The sequence below is a fragment of the Nilaparvata lugens genome, chromosome 3, assembly GCF_014356525.2.
Source record: "Nilaparvata lugens isolate BPH chromosome 3, ASM1435652v1, whole genome shotgun sequence".
NCBI classification, from domain to species: Eukaryota; Metazoa; Arthropoda; class Insecta; order Hemiptera; family Delphacidae; genus Nilaparvata; species Nilaparvata lugens.
Genome location: NC_052506.1, coordinates 93,193,048 through 93,208,955, shown reverse-complemented (window position 1 = coordinate 93,208,955; position 15,908 = coordinate 93,193,048). Strand labels below are relative to the sequence as shown.

Below are 15,908 nucleotides of genomic sequence, written 5' to 3'. Positions count from 1 at the left end.
CATTTCAAGTTCCTGTATTTCCAACTCAGTGGCCTCATATTGGTTAATACTTGTCAAAGTGGAACTATAAAGAATTAGAAACTGCTTAGCACTTGCTTCTTCTTCCAATGCCCTTTTAGACTGATCATAAGTACGTTGAATTTGTGTAATATATTGTTCAAGTTTAGCTTGTTTGAGCTTCAACTTTCTGTCACTCATGATTGGATAATATTTAATTATTTTCTTTAACCCTCATAATGAGATTACTATAACAAGAATGAACGATTTCGAATGAGAACGAAATGATAATCATAAAGCAACGATTGTACAGAGAAATCACAAATACAAAGTAGGAATAAGCAATAATTTTATCTGCAGTGCTGAACAATGAGTTTCTGTTGATCAAGCAGATAAGCACTGCTGCCTTGCAAGCAGTTACAACACAAATGCACGGTACTGTCTGCGACGCAACGACTGGCATAATAACAATACATATATTATTTCGAAATCAATTTTACAATGCAAATTGAATTGGATATATTGAAAAATGAATGCCAAAACCAATGTTTTTTACAAGATAGATGAGACGATGCGGTCCGGTTGACCAGAATGGTACGTAAATACTGGTTCTTTAAATCTAAATATTTCAAACTACAAGTTTCAAATGCAAAGGGCAGAATCCTCGTTAGGAGGGAGGATCACGCACAGATTATTAGAATCAAGTCTTTCGCGGATCTTGATAAAATTATTTAGTGATCTACCCGATTGTTAAGATCTAGTACAGTATTCTCAGTAACATTTCTCATAGTACCAATATAATAACTTTAATAATAACAGAAACTAGTACTATCTAATCTCTGTTATGATCGAAGAGGATTTTCAATTTGACGATATGATTCTGCCTTGCAGGCCTTATCCAACTATTGATAACTGGCTTCTTGATACTGATTATTATAGTAATTTTCATTCAACTCTTTCGCCAGTTTCAAATAAAAATAATCTATCTCAATATAAGATCATTAAGAAAACATTTCGATGAACTCACACTAGCTATCCGTCATTCAAATATTGATATTATATTCTTGTCTGAAATCAATATTGATAATAATTTGAGTGGTATCTTTGAGATGGCCGGCTATAGATCTGTTTTCAAATACGCTTCTAATAGTAGGTTTCAACACGGACTTGCTGCTTATATGAAAGACAATATTTCCTTTGTTCAAATATATTTCGATTTCAATATTGTTAATTTTAAATTCTTTTTTCTGGAACTTTAGTTTCAAAATATTCGTATCTATGTAATCAGTTTGTACAGACCTCACAGTACTCTAAAGTCAGATTTCATCAATGATCTTGAAATGGTAATCTCTAAACTAGAAAATAAATCTAATCTAATCATTGTAGGAGATACAAACATTGATCTTCTGAAACGGGACGATCAATTTGTTTAATTATATGAATCTATGCTTATCTTACGGTTGTTAGAAGGGTGTCTCTATTGTTACTAGGGAAGAATTCAGGCAGGATCTGCTTACCCAGTCCTGTATTGATCACTTATTTATTCGACTTACTGATAATAGCCTTACTTGTCATACAGGTGTGATCAACTTGAAAATATCGGATCACTATATCATCAGTTGTAAAATCCTTCACAATTATTTATCAAAAGAAAATAAAAAGTCAGATACTTATAAAGAAATCATAGATAAAAATAAACTTATTGATATGTTGAAACAAAGTGATATCTGCTTTTCACTCCTTTCACCTAATTTAATTTATGATAAGATTAAGCTGAACTTTGACATAGCAAGTAAACAATGTAAGAAAATAATTCACGTTAAAAACATAAAACTCAATTTCAAAAATAATTGGATGACTGAATCGCTTCATAATAAACTCAAAATTAGAGACAGACTGTTTAGGCGCAGTAAGAGTAATCCGTCCAACATCCAGTATAGAAACGAATATCAAAGTTATCGTAACAAACTTAATAAAGAAATCTCTTTAACAAAACGTGAACACATAATAAAAAAATTTGCCAACTCAAAAAATGACATAAAATCGAAATGGAAATGTATTAATGGAATTTTGGGTAGGGCTTCAGACGATTCTGGTAGCCGAATTCTAAGAGATTTAACCAATAAATTCAACAGTTAAAATCTGAACTCTGTTCAGCGTTTGCGAAATCTTTCATTAATAATATTAGAAACACGTCACACCTTTGTCCACTCATTCTTAATGACACTGTCCACATTCAACCTAACTCCAGCTTCTATTTAAGGAAGGCCCGGGTTCATGATAGAGAAAGAATAGTTGACAATATGGACAAAAATAAATCGCCAGGTATTGATGGTATTAGAGTACTGGAGCTACAACTCTTGAAAGATCATTTGTGTGCTCCACTGTGTCGTATGATCAATTTGTCTATTTCTAAGGGTATATTTCCTGACTCCTTGAAAATCTCAATTATCAATCCAATTTTTAAATCCGGGAAAAGAGACAATCTGGATAATTATAGACCAATTTCGAAACTGTCTACACCAGAAAAAATATTTGAAAGATATCTACTCACAAATTTAAATAAATATCTGTCTGAAAACGATATTCTGTCCAATGCCCAGTATGGTTTTCAAAAAGGAAAATGTACAGAAATACTTTTATCAAATTTTTCACATAAAATCAATACTTTCCTGAATAACAGATATCATGTGTTAGCCATATTTATAGATTACTCAAAAGCATTTGATACCCTTAACCTTAAAATATTGTTAGAAGACCTCAATAGTATAGGAATAACTGGCATTAGACTTAGATTATTTGAGAGTTATTTGAAGGATAGATATTTTAAGGTTAAAATTGACGACAACCACAGTGATTTGATCAGAAATGATGATCTTGGAGTTCCTCAAGGAAGTATACTGGGTCCAGTTCTCTATAATATCTATGTTAATTCCATAGAAAGTGTAATAAGACATGGAGAAATTTTTATGTATGCTGATGACACGGCTCTACTAGTCGCGCATAGAGATCCAAGGGCGGCGGAGCAATTACTCCAATCAGATTTCAATCGAATTCTCAGATGGTCTCATGATAGAAACTTGGTAATTAACAAGAAAAAAATAGTGTTAATGCATTTCAAATCACCCCATATTAGATGTGAAGGAACTCCAAAAATCTTTGTTCACAACTGTAAGTGCCTCTTCACTAACTCTTTTGAAAACTGTAGTTGTCCATCTCTGTCTTTGGTCAGTGATACACGTTACCTTGGAATAATGATAGATTGTAGCATGAGATGTCATTCTCAAATTGACAATATATCCAAGAAACTCCAGGCATTAAGCGCTAAAATATTTTATTTACATAAAAACATCACTGTTGATTGCCTGTATTTAATTTATAAGTCGTTAGTAATTTATAAGTCGTTAGAATCCATTATATGATATGGAGTTCAATCATGGGGCTGTACTGCAAATTACTTATTATTGAGAGTAGAGAAAATACAGTTGAGGATCCTAAAAGTTATTTCGTCTAGAATACCCCATCTAAACTTAAATTTGAACAACCTTCAAACCCTACAAATTTTTCATCAAACTCTGACACCAAGAAATTTTTACACCTTCAAAATAATAGTATTTTTCAAAAATAATTTCCACTATAGACTTCTAGCTCCTCCTGCCCATTACAATTTCAGGTCACCAATAATATACCAAATTCCCCGGTTTAATAATATTTATGGAAAAAGATCTCTGCTCTACATAATACCTTTCCTTTTCAACAAACTACCCGCAAACATAAGAGACTACTCAAAAACGGATGTAATGATCTATGTAATAAACAATCCCAACTTGATTTCAACCCAGTGAAATCGAAATGAGAATAAAACACAGTGATAATAGTACTCTAAATTCTGAAATAAACAATAAATATTTATTATCATTATTTGAATAATGATTTTTAATAGGCCTGCGTACAATGAATTTTCTTTTTCATCTTTCAAATAGCCTATTCCGCTGGTTTTAAATTACAACACAAATGCACGGTACTGTCTGCGACGCAACGACTGGCATAATAACAATACATATATTATTTCGAAATCAATTCTACAATGCAAATTGAATTGGATATATTGAAAAATGAATGCCAAAACCAATGTTTTTTACAAGATAAATGAGACGATGCGGTCCGGTTGACCAGAATGGTACGTAAATACTGGTTCTTTAAATCTAAATATTTCAAACTACAAGTTTCAAATGCTCTGAAGTGGACTGTATAAAAACGAATCAAATCTTTGAGTTGAATAATATATCCATTCAGGAAAACCACATACAAAGAACATCGAAAATCAGAAAATGTACTCACCAAATCCCAAATCCAACATGTCACGAATTGAATTGCTTGCCTACTTATATTTGAGGTGAGAGGTGGACAGTTGGATAGGATAGATGAGAGGAAAAGATAGGTGGAATTATGCAAACCGATTTATCTGAAATGCGATTGTTAAAGTTGGTTCCTTGCTGTTTTCCCGTTCTAAGATGAAGTTTACTGTTTGGATAAATAAACACTATGACTTGACTATCGATAAAAACAAAACTAAAAATTTAGTTCTGGCATTCACTTTTCACTAATACGAAACGTGAATAACCTTTCACATAGAACAAAAATACAAAATTTATGTACAAGAATAAATGTATAGGCCAAATTCCCTATAATATTAAACGACATGAATATTTAGGCAGATTCAGAACGAATTTCCTGAATCTTAAAGCCTCAAGAGCGAGTACATAGCTGTACGAAAGCTAAATCCACACTGACTGGCAAACTATCCAGTGCTTTGAACAATAAATTGATGATTAATGGATATTTTAAAATTATAGAACTCTCCTGCCATCTGGCAGTTAATGAGCGATTGAATACAATTTCAAATGGCCTCAACAATACTATTACATAGCCTACACTTTGTGGGGTCTATGTCAAAATTTAACATGCAAATTATGGAGTGCTGTAGATGTAAGTCAGTTTATAACGAAGTGCACAGTACAGTAAAAAAATCTCTATCATTCTATATAAAAATTGAGAGATAAGAATGCCAACGGCCTGACTTTGTTCATTTCGGCTCCTTTTTGTTTCTTGAGTTCTGTATGTTTTTGTGTTAGTTGAGTACTAGTTTTGGGCTGACTTGTGCTGTGTGTGATCATCTTCAATCATTACAAGTTTCAAATTCTCATCTTGAGTGGTTGCTGTGATCTAATGAAATTCAATTTTGATTATGCCTAAATCTTCTCCAGCAGTACTGAGGAGCAAGCTAACCAAGGTCGCAACTGGCGGCGATGAGGGTTCGGCATTGAGCGATCGTCCATCGTCCACATAATTCTCGTCATCAACCAAGGGGGAGGGGTGGCTGGCTGATAAAGGCATGCTCAAGGAGTTTGTAGCCGAGCTCTTGTCAGATAACAAGTTCCTTGATAGAACTGTCGACCGTGTTGTGTTGAAGCTGAATGATAATCTTGATTAGCTGTTAAAAGCACGCATCCAAAGTGAGTATGAACCACATTTATCGGCTATGGAGAAAAAATTGATTCATTGGAGGCTGAAATATGCAACATTACAAAGAAGGCAGCATCTTGTACCAAATTGTATGAGCTTAAGTTGGACTCTCAAAAACAATACAAGCGTCGCAATAATGTCCGAATATTTGGCATTCTGGAGGTGAATGGAGAAAATGTCACCGAGATTGTCACCAAGCTGTGTAGTGATAGATTGAAAATCGCGGTGGATGCAGCGCAGATTGACCACTGCCACAGAGTGGGATGTCTTCCCGGTACTGGAGCGACTCAGGCAAGGAGGCAGCTCGAGAGGGTTCTGATGTCACTATAAGAGAGGACCTCACAAGACGACGACATGCTTACTTCCGCGAGGTGGCGGCTAAAGTGGGCATCAGGAATGCGTGGACAATCGAGGGTAGAGTGATGTGACGCGAGGGTGACAGAAATCATTCCAGTGAGCCGTGAGCACTGATTTTTTTTTTATCTATTCTGATAAGCATGTCACCTTGGACTAAATAATATTAACTGAGAATTCAAGGAGAATCATTTAAAAGAACAGTTTTTTATCTTATATATATAATTTATTTGTGTATATTGTTAATCATTTCGGTTAATTAATAGTTTCATTATCATTGCAGTTGATAATTATATTCAAGAGTTATTGCTTTTCCAGTCGATTACCACAGTAAATTTAGTTCATTCTGAAATTTCAATTCGACTGATTGAAGATAATTAATTTTCAACTTTTAAATTACCATTCATCTTTAATTGCCTGGATGGATGAAATCTGAGTCAGTCTTACATTTCCTTCAACAAAACATTGCCATTCAGTCAAATTCATAAATCACTTTGATGTCTACATTGCATGATATCTTTGTTTGTGAATGAAGATTAGCATGTAGATTGTCATGTTGTTGTCCATCACATCCCGTTATCTTGATTACGTCTCTCTTATCTGCTCAGCCTTTGCACAGCCTTGAATATCAGCTACCTTAGCTTTTGAGACATAATATACCAGCATTAATTTTCTTGAGAACGTCAATAACATTAGGTACTAAAACACTATCATTCTATGCTTATTCTATGGATATGGGTACGGTACTGTTAGAATGGAGAAGGAATTTTTAATGAGAATCATATTATTTGTACCTTTGTTTGAGGCTTTTCAGTGTTCAAATTGTTTGAAATTCGGCTATGAACTTGACAAATGTACTTTTTCCAACTGAGTGGTCATAAAAATTTAAGAAATTCCAAAGTGACAAAATTCATACGAATCTTATTGGAAATTTCTTTCTCTTTTCAACCATATCCGTAGAATTGGATTCTGAATAATAGTTTTGTAGGTATTGATGTTCCTCCAAAATATCAAAGGAGCAATAAGAGAAGACAATATGAAAAAATTTACTAGACATTCTCCAATTAAAAACTTCATGTAGAATCTATGGTGTTCGGCTGTTACCCCTTTCTTGGGACATTCTGTATAATGTCCATGTTTTCATGGATTCATACAATATATACATGCATTTCATACATGTTTTAAAATTAAATAATTTTCAATTCATTTTTTTCAGTTTATTGAAGAAAAACCAATAGGAGAAAAACCATATACTGTACGAGGAGCTTGTTCTATGCAATGTTACTTATCCAAAAGTAAGTTAACAAGTACCTATTGAGGTCCACATCATAATGGAAGTATTTTATCTAACAATGGTGTTGCTAACCTTGTCTATCATCCTTTCATTGTCTTTGTATCATCTTTCTATAGTGATCAAGGCCCATGCTATAATGGCAGTTATTAGATACCCTATTCCACTCCCTAGGTTATCTAATAATTGCGAAGTATTGCTACAACGTGGACTAGCTACAGCTGGGTATGGGTCAGGGTCAGTTGCCTACTGACAGGTGGAGATACCAGACCTACACTTCTCCCCCTATCCTGATTCTCTACCCTCTGCTGCTTTTGCGAGACTTTTAATTCAGGGGAAGAGTATTTGCTGGCCGATTCGGCCCTCGGTCTTTGGAATACAGGGTGGGTTTCAAAAGAGATTAAGATAACCCTATACAAGGAGACAGATCTGACTATCAGATCCCTACAAATAATTATATTTGTAAAGGTAGTACACAGTCTGAACCAACTGCGAGTTGACGGCGGGCAGGCTGGATCTGCAAGCCCAGAAAGAGGTTTTTTTATGGGGTTTAAGGTAAGAGCTATAGGGTAAAGGTATGATGGATCTATGGAATTGTTAGTGGTATTTAAGATATAGGTAATAGGGTACGGTATAGGGTGTAAGCTATAGAGAATGAAGTACAGGGTCTGAGGTATAGGGTATAGGGTATATGGTACAGAGAATCAATAATAATATTATTATCCTCTACAGCAAATAAATATCTGTTCAATAATCCGCAATCTGAGAATTGCACTCCAGCTCTCAGCAAGCTGGACCTGCTAGCTAAATACAGGGTATAAATTCCCAATACGGGATATTTAAGGTTCAGTATTGTGAGAATTCGGGATTGACCTAAGGGTCCTCAATTCGATAAATCGGAATGGACTCACAGATTTTTTTTAAGCATTCGTCCCCGGACAGCAATCCTTCGGTAGAGCATTAATCTTCTGTCTGCCAGCCTTCTTTCACACGCGTATTCACTAAACCGTTTATTCACTTCAATTATCCGCACACTTTTACGATTGCGAGTCCCGAGAAGTCTAGGAGAAGAGTGACGAAAACACAGACCGAGTTCCTTCTCAGTTGCCGGGAAAGAGTCTCGTTACTCTAGCAGATAGCGCCGTAGGCTAATACTTCCCGAAAGTTATGGTGGTGGGGGGTAAGCACCCTCAATTGCAAAAGGGAGAACTCTCAATGTAAGAGGACTAAATAATGAACATGGAGGTAGAGGGATAATTTGAAGAACACCTTTCCGAGAGAGAGGATATAATAATAATTAAAACTATAACTTGATACAATTACATTTAAAATATCACAGTATTGGAATGAATCTTTATTATATTAAAGCTGCATGAACCGAAGTAATAGCAGGCTGGCATCTTATCTTATCGATATTGCTGCTCGCTACTTTCAATTTGAGCTATGCCAGCCCGCTTATGGAATGTGATGTCACATAAAAGCCTAAAATTTGCTAGAGGTTGCATCTCAAGATCTTGCCAATTTCTCACCCATACAGCACATTTCAGCCCTCACATCGGGTCAAGTGCAGCAAGACTAGCCAAGCATCTCCAGCACTACACTGTTATATTTTAGGATTATGGTAGTACCCAATGGGAAACAATCAACCATCAGTACAAAATTGATATGAGTCTGGGTCCAAGCCCTTTGACTTTACAAGTGGAATTCTCTCCACAACAATTACAATTATTGGTGAAGTGGGCAACAAGCCCCACTCAACTAAAAAAAAAAAGAAAAGAAAATCCCAAATAATAATCTGGCCCAGAGGACCAAAGAAGATGCAATACTATGTTTGCTGGCCCGCCATACTCCAATATCTCCAACATGACAACATCTGTGATGCCACATAAGTTTGCAAATAGCAATTCCTACAGACTGAATACAATTAGAGCATTATGTCACATTCCTGACTCACTTAATTTGTCTTTGATTTCTCCAATTTCAATTTAAATTAAATTTACAAATTTTATATCTGTGTTTATTATTCATTCCATAGACAACCTTGTCTTTTCAATTGATTATTTTTCTCTCTTGGATGTGTTCATTTTGTGTCGGGCTCCATTCTTTCATTTCTATCTCATGTTTAATCTCTCTAATTTGATTATCTCATTGGCCGGCTGTGTGTTCACTCTTTCAACCCGATTCTGTTTATTGGCTGTGTGTATCTTCCAATTGTTTCACTTTCTCATTCTCCTTACAGTGGGGCATGCTGATAATAACAAATAATATACATTTAAATAACATCTAACAGATATAATAATAATCTTAACAATGATACTAATCTTAATGCTAATGACAATAATAATACTGAGTTAGTTTACAATATATCACAGACATTTTTCTTTGGTTAATTTTTATTTTATTTTATTTTTTTTTGCTTTGTTCTGTTATTTGATTTTATTACTTGATGCTTTGTTCATTTAAGTAATTTCCTTCAATGTTTTATTTATTCATTTTGTTTTTGTTTTGTCTGTGTTGATAACATTTTCAGTTTATATAAATATAAGATCAATGAGTATCATTGTTTATTCATGCAACCATGTGCATTGCATGTTAGTTCAACGTTTTGTGCAGTTATCCAATGCATAAAACTGTATAGTTTAATTTGAAATATGGCTTCAAATATTTTGTCTGGCAGACCAGAAGGGCTACTCCTAACAGTGGAGTGCACTCAGGGTGCTGATAACTGCACTGGCACATGAAGAGACATAATATTCTTACATTTAACACAAAATTTATCACATTGTCCTGCTGCACCATCACATAACATTTAAAGAACATAAAAATCAAGAATAGAGTACATTAAATAGGCTCTGCTTCAATTGAGAAAAATATTCTCGAATAGTGAATATTATGATATTCAAGTTCACAAAAAATATATCACAATTAATTAGCGTATTATACATTTAAATGGGCAGCAGGAGACACAACACTCAACTTGACAATTTTCAAGTTGGTGACACAAAAATATAACATGAATTCGCCTTTGGGATACATTTACATACAAGCTTACAGTATAATAATATGATAATTGAATATTTGAATAATAATAATAATGGTAATATGAGCATAATACAAACAACAAGGAACTTCAGAATACAACTGAATTATTTCTCTACTACTGTGTGCTTCATGTGGGTTGTAGAATGACAATTCTTGAAGCATAGAGATTATCCTAGTGAACAATAACAAGAAATGAAGGGGTGACATGAACATTAATGATGTGATATTTCCTCCAGGATATGAGTCTTGAAGTGGGATGATACCTTCTTCAATTTTTGATCTGATGGAATAGACTGATCCAACTATGTCTCATGCCAATAGGGTTTGATGTTAAGGACATTTGTCCATCCAACCACTTCATTTGTCTGAGGATTCTTTAGATGGACAGTGTTGCATCTGGATACTTTGGTGATAGTGTAGGGTCCTATATAGAGTTGGAAGAACTTCTTGGTAATTTTCCCAAGGGCATCAGAAGTACGGTGGGATCTTAGCAATACTTCTTGTCCAACTGTGTACTGGTAAGTCCTGACATGCTTGTCATGTTGCTTTTTCCGTTGGCTTGCTGCCTTTTCCAGATTCTGCCTGACAAGCTGTATGATGGGTATGACCATCTCTTGATGTCCAGTTGGGAATTCAATTAGATCTCGTAGAAAGTTTGTGCTCTTGGTGCCAAAGACGACCTCATGTGGTGTAGCCCCTGTAGTTTCATTGTAAGAATAGTTCAAACACATTTCAAGGAAAGGTAGGTATCTCACCCAATGTTGATGTGCATCCTGGCAGTATACTCTCATGAACCTTGATATTTCAGCCATACTCCTCTCCACAGGATTTCCGCTGGAACTGTAACTGGAGGTGTAGGAAAGCCGAATGTTTCCACCATGTAAGATGTCTTGCCACTTCTTGCTGCAGAAGTAGGTGGCATTGTCAGAAAGTATACGAAGAGGTCTACCAACTTGAGGTATCCACTGCTGAGTGATACAGTGTGCCAACCTTTCTCCTGTTATCTTTCCAATGGCAAACAGTCGGGTATATTTTGAAAATACATCCTTGACAGCAAAAACGAATCTTTTTTGCCCATATCCTTGAGGTAGTGGCCCATACATATCTGTAGATAGTAGGTCCAGTGGTTTGTCCGGTATGATTGGTAGCATCTTGCCTCTTATCAGAAAGTGATCATGTTTGGTGCATTGTCAGATGTCACAAGCAGTTGTGATGCGACTGACGTGTCTATGCATTCCTTTGAACGTGCATAGCTCCTTTAGGGCTCTGTAGATTCGTTTAGCTCCAAAGTGGCCTAAGCGCTCATGCATCTCTCTGATTGTTGGCACTATCAGTTGCTCCGGGATAGCTATCCTCCAGCAATATGAATCAGGCCGGGATCGATGGAAAAGTATATCCTGATATAATGTATACTGTTTCAGATACTCTTTGTCAAGTGTGGCTGAAGTGTTGGAGAGTGACTGCTCCCTGATGACTCTCAACCAGTCATCCCCTTTCTGTGACTCAACCACGTTGTTTACCGTTAACAGCTGGCTGGGGTCCTTTGGTTTGATACCCTCTGGAAATGGAACTGGGGTAGCATTGTCCACAGCATAGCACGCAAATGTCTGTTCTTCAGTTTGGGTGGCATCTACTTCACGGGACAGGAAGTCTGCTGTGCAGTTTTGCTTGCCAGGGAGATGCGTCATCTGGATGTCAAATTCTTGGAGAGCATGAAACCAGTGTGATATCCAGTTGTTGCTCAGCTTGGCAGTCTTCAAGAATGTGAGTGCACGGTGGTCGGTGTTCACATAGATCTTGTGTCCTAGGAGTAGGGTTCTATATTTCAAACATACCTGGATGATGCTGAGGAGTTCTTTTCCAGTGACAGAGTATCGCCGTTGTGCAGGGTTTAATGTCTTACTAAAGAAGGCCACCACACCTTTCTCTCCATTCTCATCCAACTGGAAGATTTCAGATCCTATTGCATGGTGTAAAGCATCCTCATTTATGTAGAATGGCTTAGAAAGGTCAGGATGCTTGAGCATAACATCATCAAGGAAATTCTTTTTGATATCTTGGAAAACCTTCTCTTCTTTTTCTCCCCATCTCCATGGTTTATTTGTGGATAAGACATGTCCCAATTGTCCTGTGTAGGAGGATAGGTGTGGACTAAATCTGCAATAGAATTGCAGAAAACCAAGAAACTTCTGTAGTTGTCTTCTACCAGTGGGAGAGGGGAAGTCTTCTATGGCTTTGAGTTTGTCTCGGTCCTGCTTAATGCCATCAGCTGAAACAATATGCCCTAGATACTTCACTTGTTGTCTGAAGAGTCTGCATTTGGAAGGCCTAAGTTTCAATCCACATTTTCAGAGTCGGCAAAATATGAGGTCAAGATGATGGCAATGTTCCATACGTGAAACAGAAGAGATGATTCCATCGTCCACATACAATGTACAAAAATCAGAGGTGTATTCTCCAACAGCTTGACGCAAACACTTGATAAATAAAGCCATTGCGTTTCTAACTCCAAAAGCAAGCCTGGTGGAACCTAGATTCCTGCCATTATGAACAAATGACAAATAATCCCTGGATGCTTTAGATACTTCAAGCTGCCAGTATCCGCTACTCAGATCAATGGTAGAGTATACCTTTTTCTCATGGAAGGTCTGCAGAACTTGATCAATAGGTGTTGGGCTTCCACGGTCATTCTTTAGTATAAGATTCAGGGCTCTAGCATCCAGACAAAGCCTCACACTTCCATCTTTCCTACCAACACAAAGCAGTGGTAAGCTGTATTGAGCTGATGATGACTCAATTATTCCGAGATCTTCCATCTGCTGAATCTCTTTATCGGCAGCCAATCGGCGAGCAAATGGAATAGGGTGGGACTTGTGAAAATATGTGTTATGTGGTTGAACCTCCAAGTGACAGGTGGAATGTGCTGCGCGACCTAGTAGTTCTGAAAATACTTCCCGGTTATCTTCCAACATTCTCACTATCCTCAGGATCTCCTTTTCATCCCAGGGCTGTGACTCAATTCCATCCAGTATTTCTTCGAAATATTTATCAGTGTTATCTATCACGCTGTCTGACTGCAAATTTAGGAAGGCATGATAGTCACTCAACCTCTCTTCCAGATCATGCTGACCAAACTCACGGGGAACAAACTCTGGATCATGGTAGACTCGATAGACTCCGCTAATATGTCCAACAAAGTCTCCTGGTAATATAGATGCATTCACAGTTATGATTGATTGACCCTCCAGAATCTGTAGTGATATTGTTGAATCACTTAGGTTGATTATGCTCTGGAAGTATTTTGGAAAGTCTGCACCAATGATGAGTGAAGGGCATTTCGAAGGTAGTACAAGGAAGGCATGTGAAAACGTTTTGCCACTGATTTCTAAGTCCAACAGGCATTGGATAGTGATATGAGTGCGGCGACCATAGTTGATTCCACGTATGAAGGTGGTGGTGAGAAGCAAAATGGCTATCTTGTGCTTATCCTCTATTCTTGAGAAGAGGTATAATAATAATAATGTCGAGTGACCTGGCTGGCTCAGGTCTGGTGTCAGAGTTTTCAGGTCGCAACTGATCAATTTCAGGGCCTCTGACATGACCTAACGACTGCTTTTTAGGCAGCCGGGACCGACGGCTTAACGTGTCCATCCGAAACACGGGAGTGGCCCGAGATAAATATCTTGCCCGGGCCGGGATTTGAACCCGGGCCTCTGAATCATGAAGCCAGCATCTGATCCACTCGACTACGGCCACTCCTTGAGAAGAGGTCACTCTGTATAATGCTACATTGAGCTCCAGTGTCTAACAAACCACGACAATGTAACCCATAAACAACTACATCGACATAATTATCATTTTGATTGTAGTGATCTTCCTGCTTACTATCTTTCTCTTCCTCCAATAAGGTGTGGATGACATTGTCTCTGAATATAGTACAACAATTTAAGGTGATTTCACAAGCCTCTGTTGTATTAGTTTCATTTTTTGTTTTGTCCTTCTCAGAAGTCATTTCGTCATCTTTATTAGAGATGGTTTTCAAGATTTGTTGATTATTCGTGGTTCTGTGTTTGACACTTGAGATTTGAGGTTCTGCATGTGACACTCCCTGTTTATAGCCATTCGAAGATAGTTTCTCACAATGATCATCACTGTTATCATCCTCCGAATTCTCATGCCTGGATATCATGAACAGTCTAGGCAGTTCTGATCTCGATTCTTTGTTCTTCTCTGTCACTGGCAGTTTCATTCCAACATTTTGAATCGACCCGGGTGTTGAGGAAACAGTTGAATCACTGCTAGGTAGTGTTGGCGACTAAATTCTTCCACTGGTGGTAGTCTGACTTTCAAACAAGACAGGTTGGCCAACTCTTTCATTCAATCCCATAACTCTTTGTGATGAAGACTTGTTATATTGATTAACCACCCTCGTCTTGAAACCATCTGTTATTTTGGTGAGGGCGGTTATGTTCAATTATTGTCAATTTCTATTTTGCTGAGTTGAAGTAGAGTTTTCGGCATAGTTTGGCTGACTCCTATTGCCCTGATTCCGGGTCTGTGGTGAACTACGATTTCTATCCTCAGAAGGCATTGGCAGCCGGCTTGTGTTTGTGGATCTAGAATGATTACCACCATTAACCTCACTGTTGTATCCAAACATGCGATTTGAATTATTATTATTAAATCGATTCCCATTTCTATTAGCATAATGATCATTGCTACTTAACTGTTGATAATTGTTATCATCACTATTACTGAATGTTTTTGTGTATCCATAGCTTCTACTATTGGCCGGGCCTCGGTCTACATTTTCGTTTTGAGGTGAGTGTTTACATCCTAGGTCGTAGCTGTCGTTGAAGGATGTATTGCTTCCATTTGACTCAAATTGATCATGTATGAGTTGTAGTCGATAGAGGCATGATTCAAATTTATTGTAATTTTCAAAATCACTGGTACTAAGGGCAGTTTGAACGCTTTTTGGCAATTTTTGAGCCAACACTTGAATAAGACTATCCAGTGGTATAGGGTGATCTAGTGCTGAATTCAAATACTTCAAGTGTGCTGAAAAAGCAACCATAGATAAGCCAGCATTCCTTTGAAATTTGCAGGTAATAATATGTGTTAGTAGTACTCGTTGTCTATCAGGACTCCAAAATGTATCCAATAATGCTTTTACAAAGTGATTCAAATCCGTAAATTCTTCTAAGCGGCTCTGGAAAAATATCAAAGGCTCGCCTTGCAATCGGCTTATTAGATTCAATTTCCACATATTCCAATTAACATTGTACATGTCGTTGACCATCAATAGGTGTTTGGTGAAATCACGGGGTAGAATGGTACCATAGGGATTATCAAAATTTGGGACAGAGTTCAAAATTTGACTCAAGTTATTATCTCTGGGCGCGCTAGCCATGCTGGCTAAGCTATTCTTGATTTCGCTTGTTACTTGTGAGCTAAGTTCTGAACTGGAGGATAGGATCGAATTATTGTTTTTCAACAACTGAACTTCTTCTTCGATTCTATCGACCTTTTTTGTAGTATCGATCTGTTTTAGCTCTATTTCCTTAAGCTTTGAATCCATCCCTAAATTATGATCAGCCAAGGTGGTATTCAATCTAACCTCTACGGCGCTTGTGAGAGCAGTAAATTTGTGGTTTGTTCGGAAATTTGTGCTCCCATCTCTGCTCGAGTCAATTCG

General features: G+C 37.0%; 1 protein-coding gene across 4 annotated transcripts in view; it reads left to right on the top strand.

The window, feature by feature from the left end:
- LOC111055537 overlaps window positions 1-15,908 on the top strand; it is a 257,536-nt gene that overhangs the window by 157,957 nt on the left and 83,671 nt on the right. For all 4 annotated transcript variants that reach the window (XM_039425085.1, XM_039425084.1, XM_039425083.1 and 1 more), the window contains one exon: window positions 7,094-7,172. In XM_039425085.1, coding sequence (XP_039281019.1) covers window positions 7,094-7,172 — 79 coding nt within the window. The remainder of the gene's footprint in view (window positions 1-7,093; window positions 7,173-15,908) is intronic.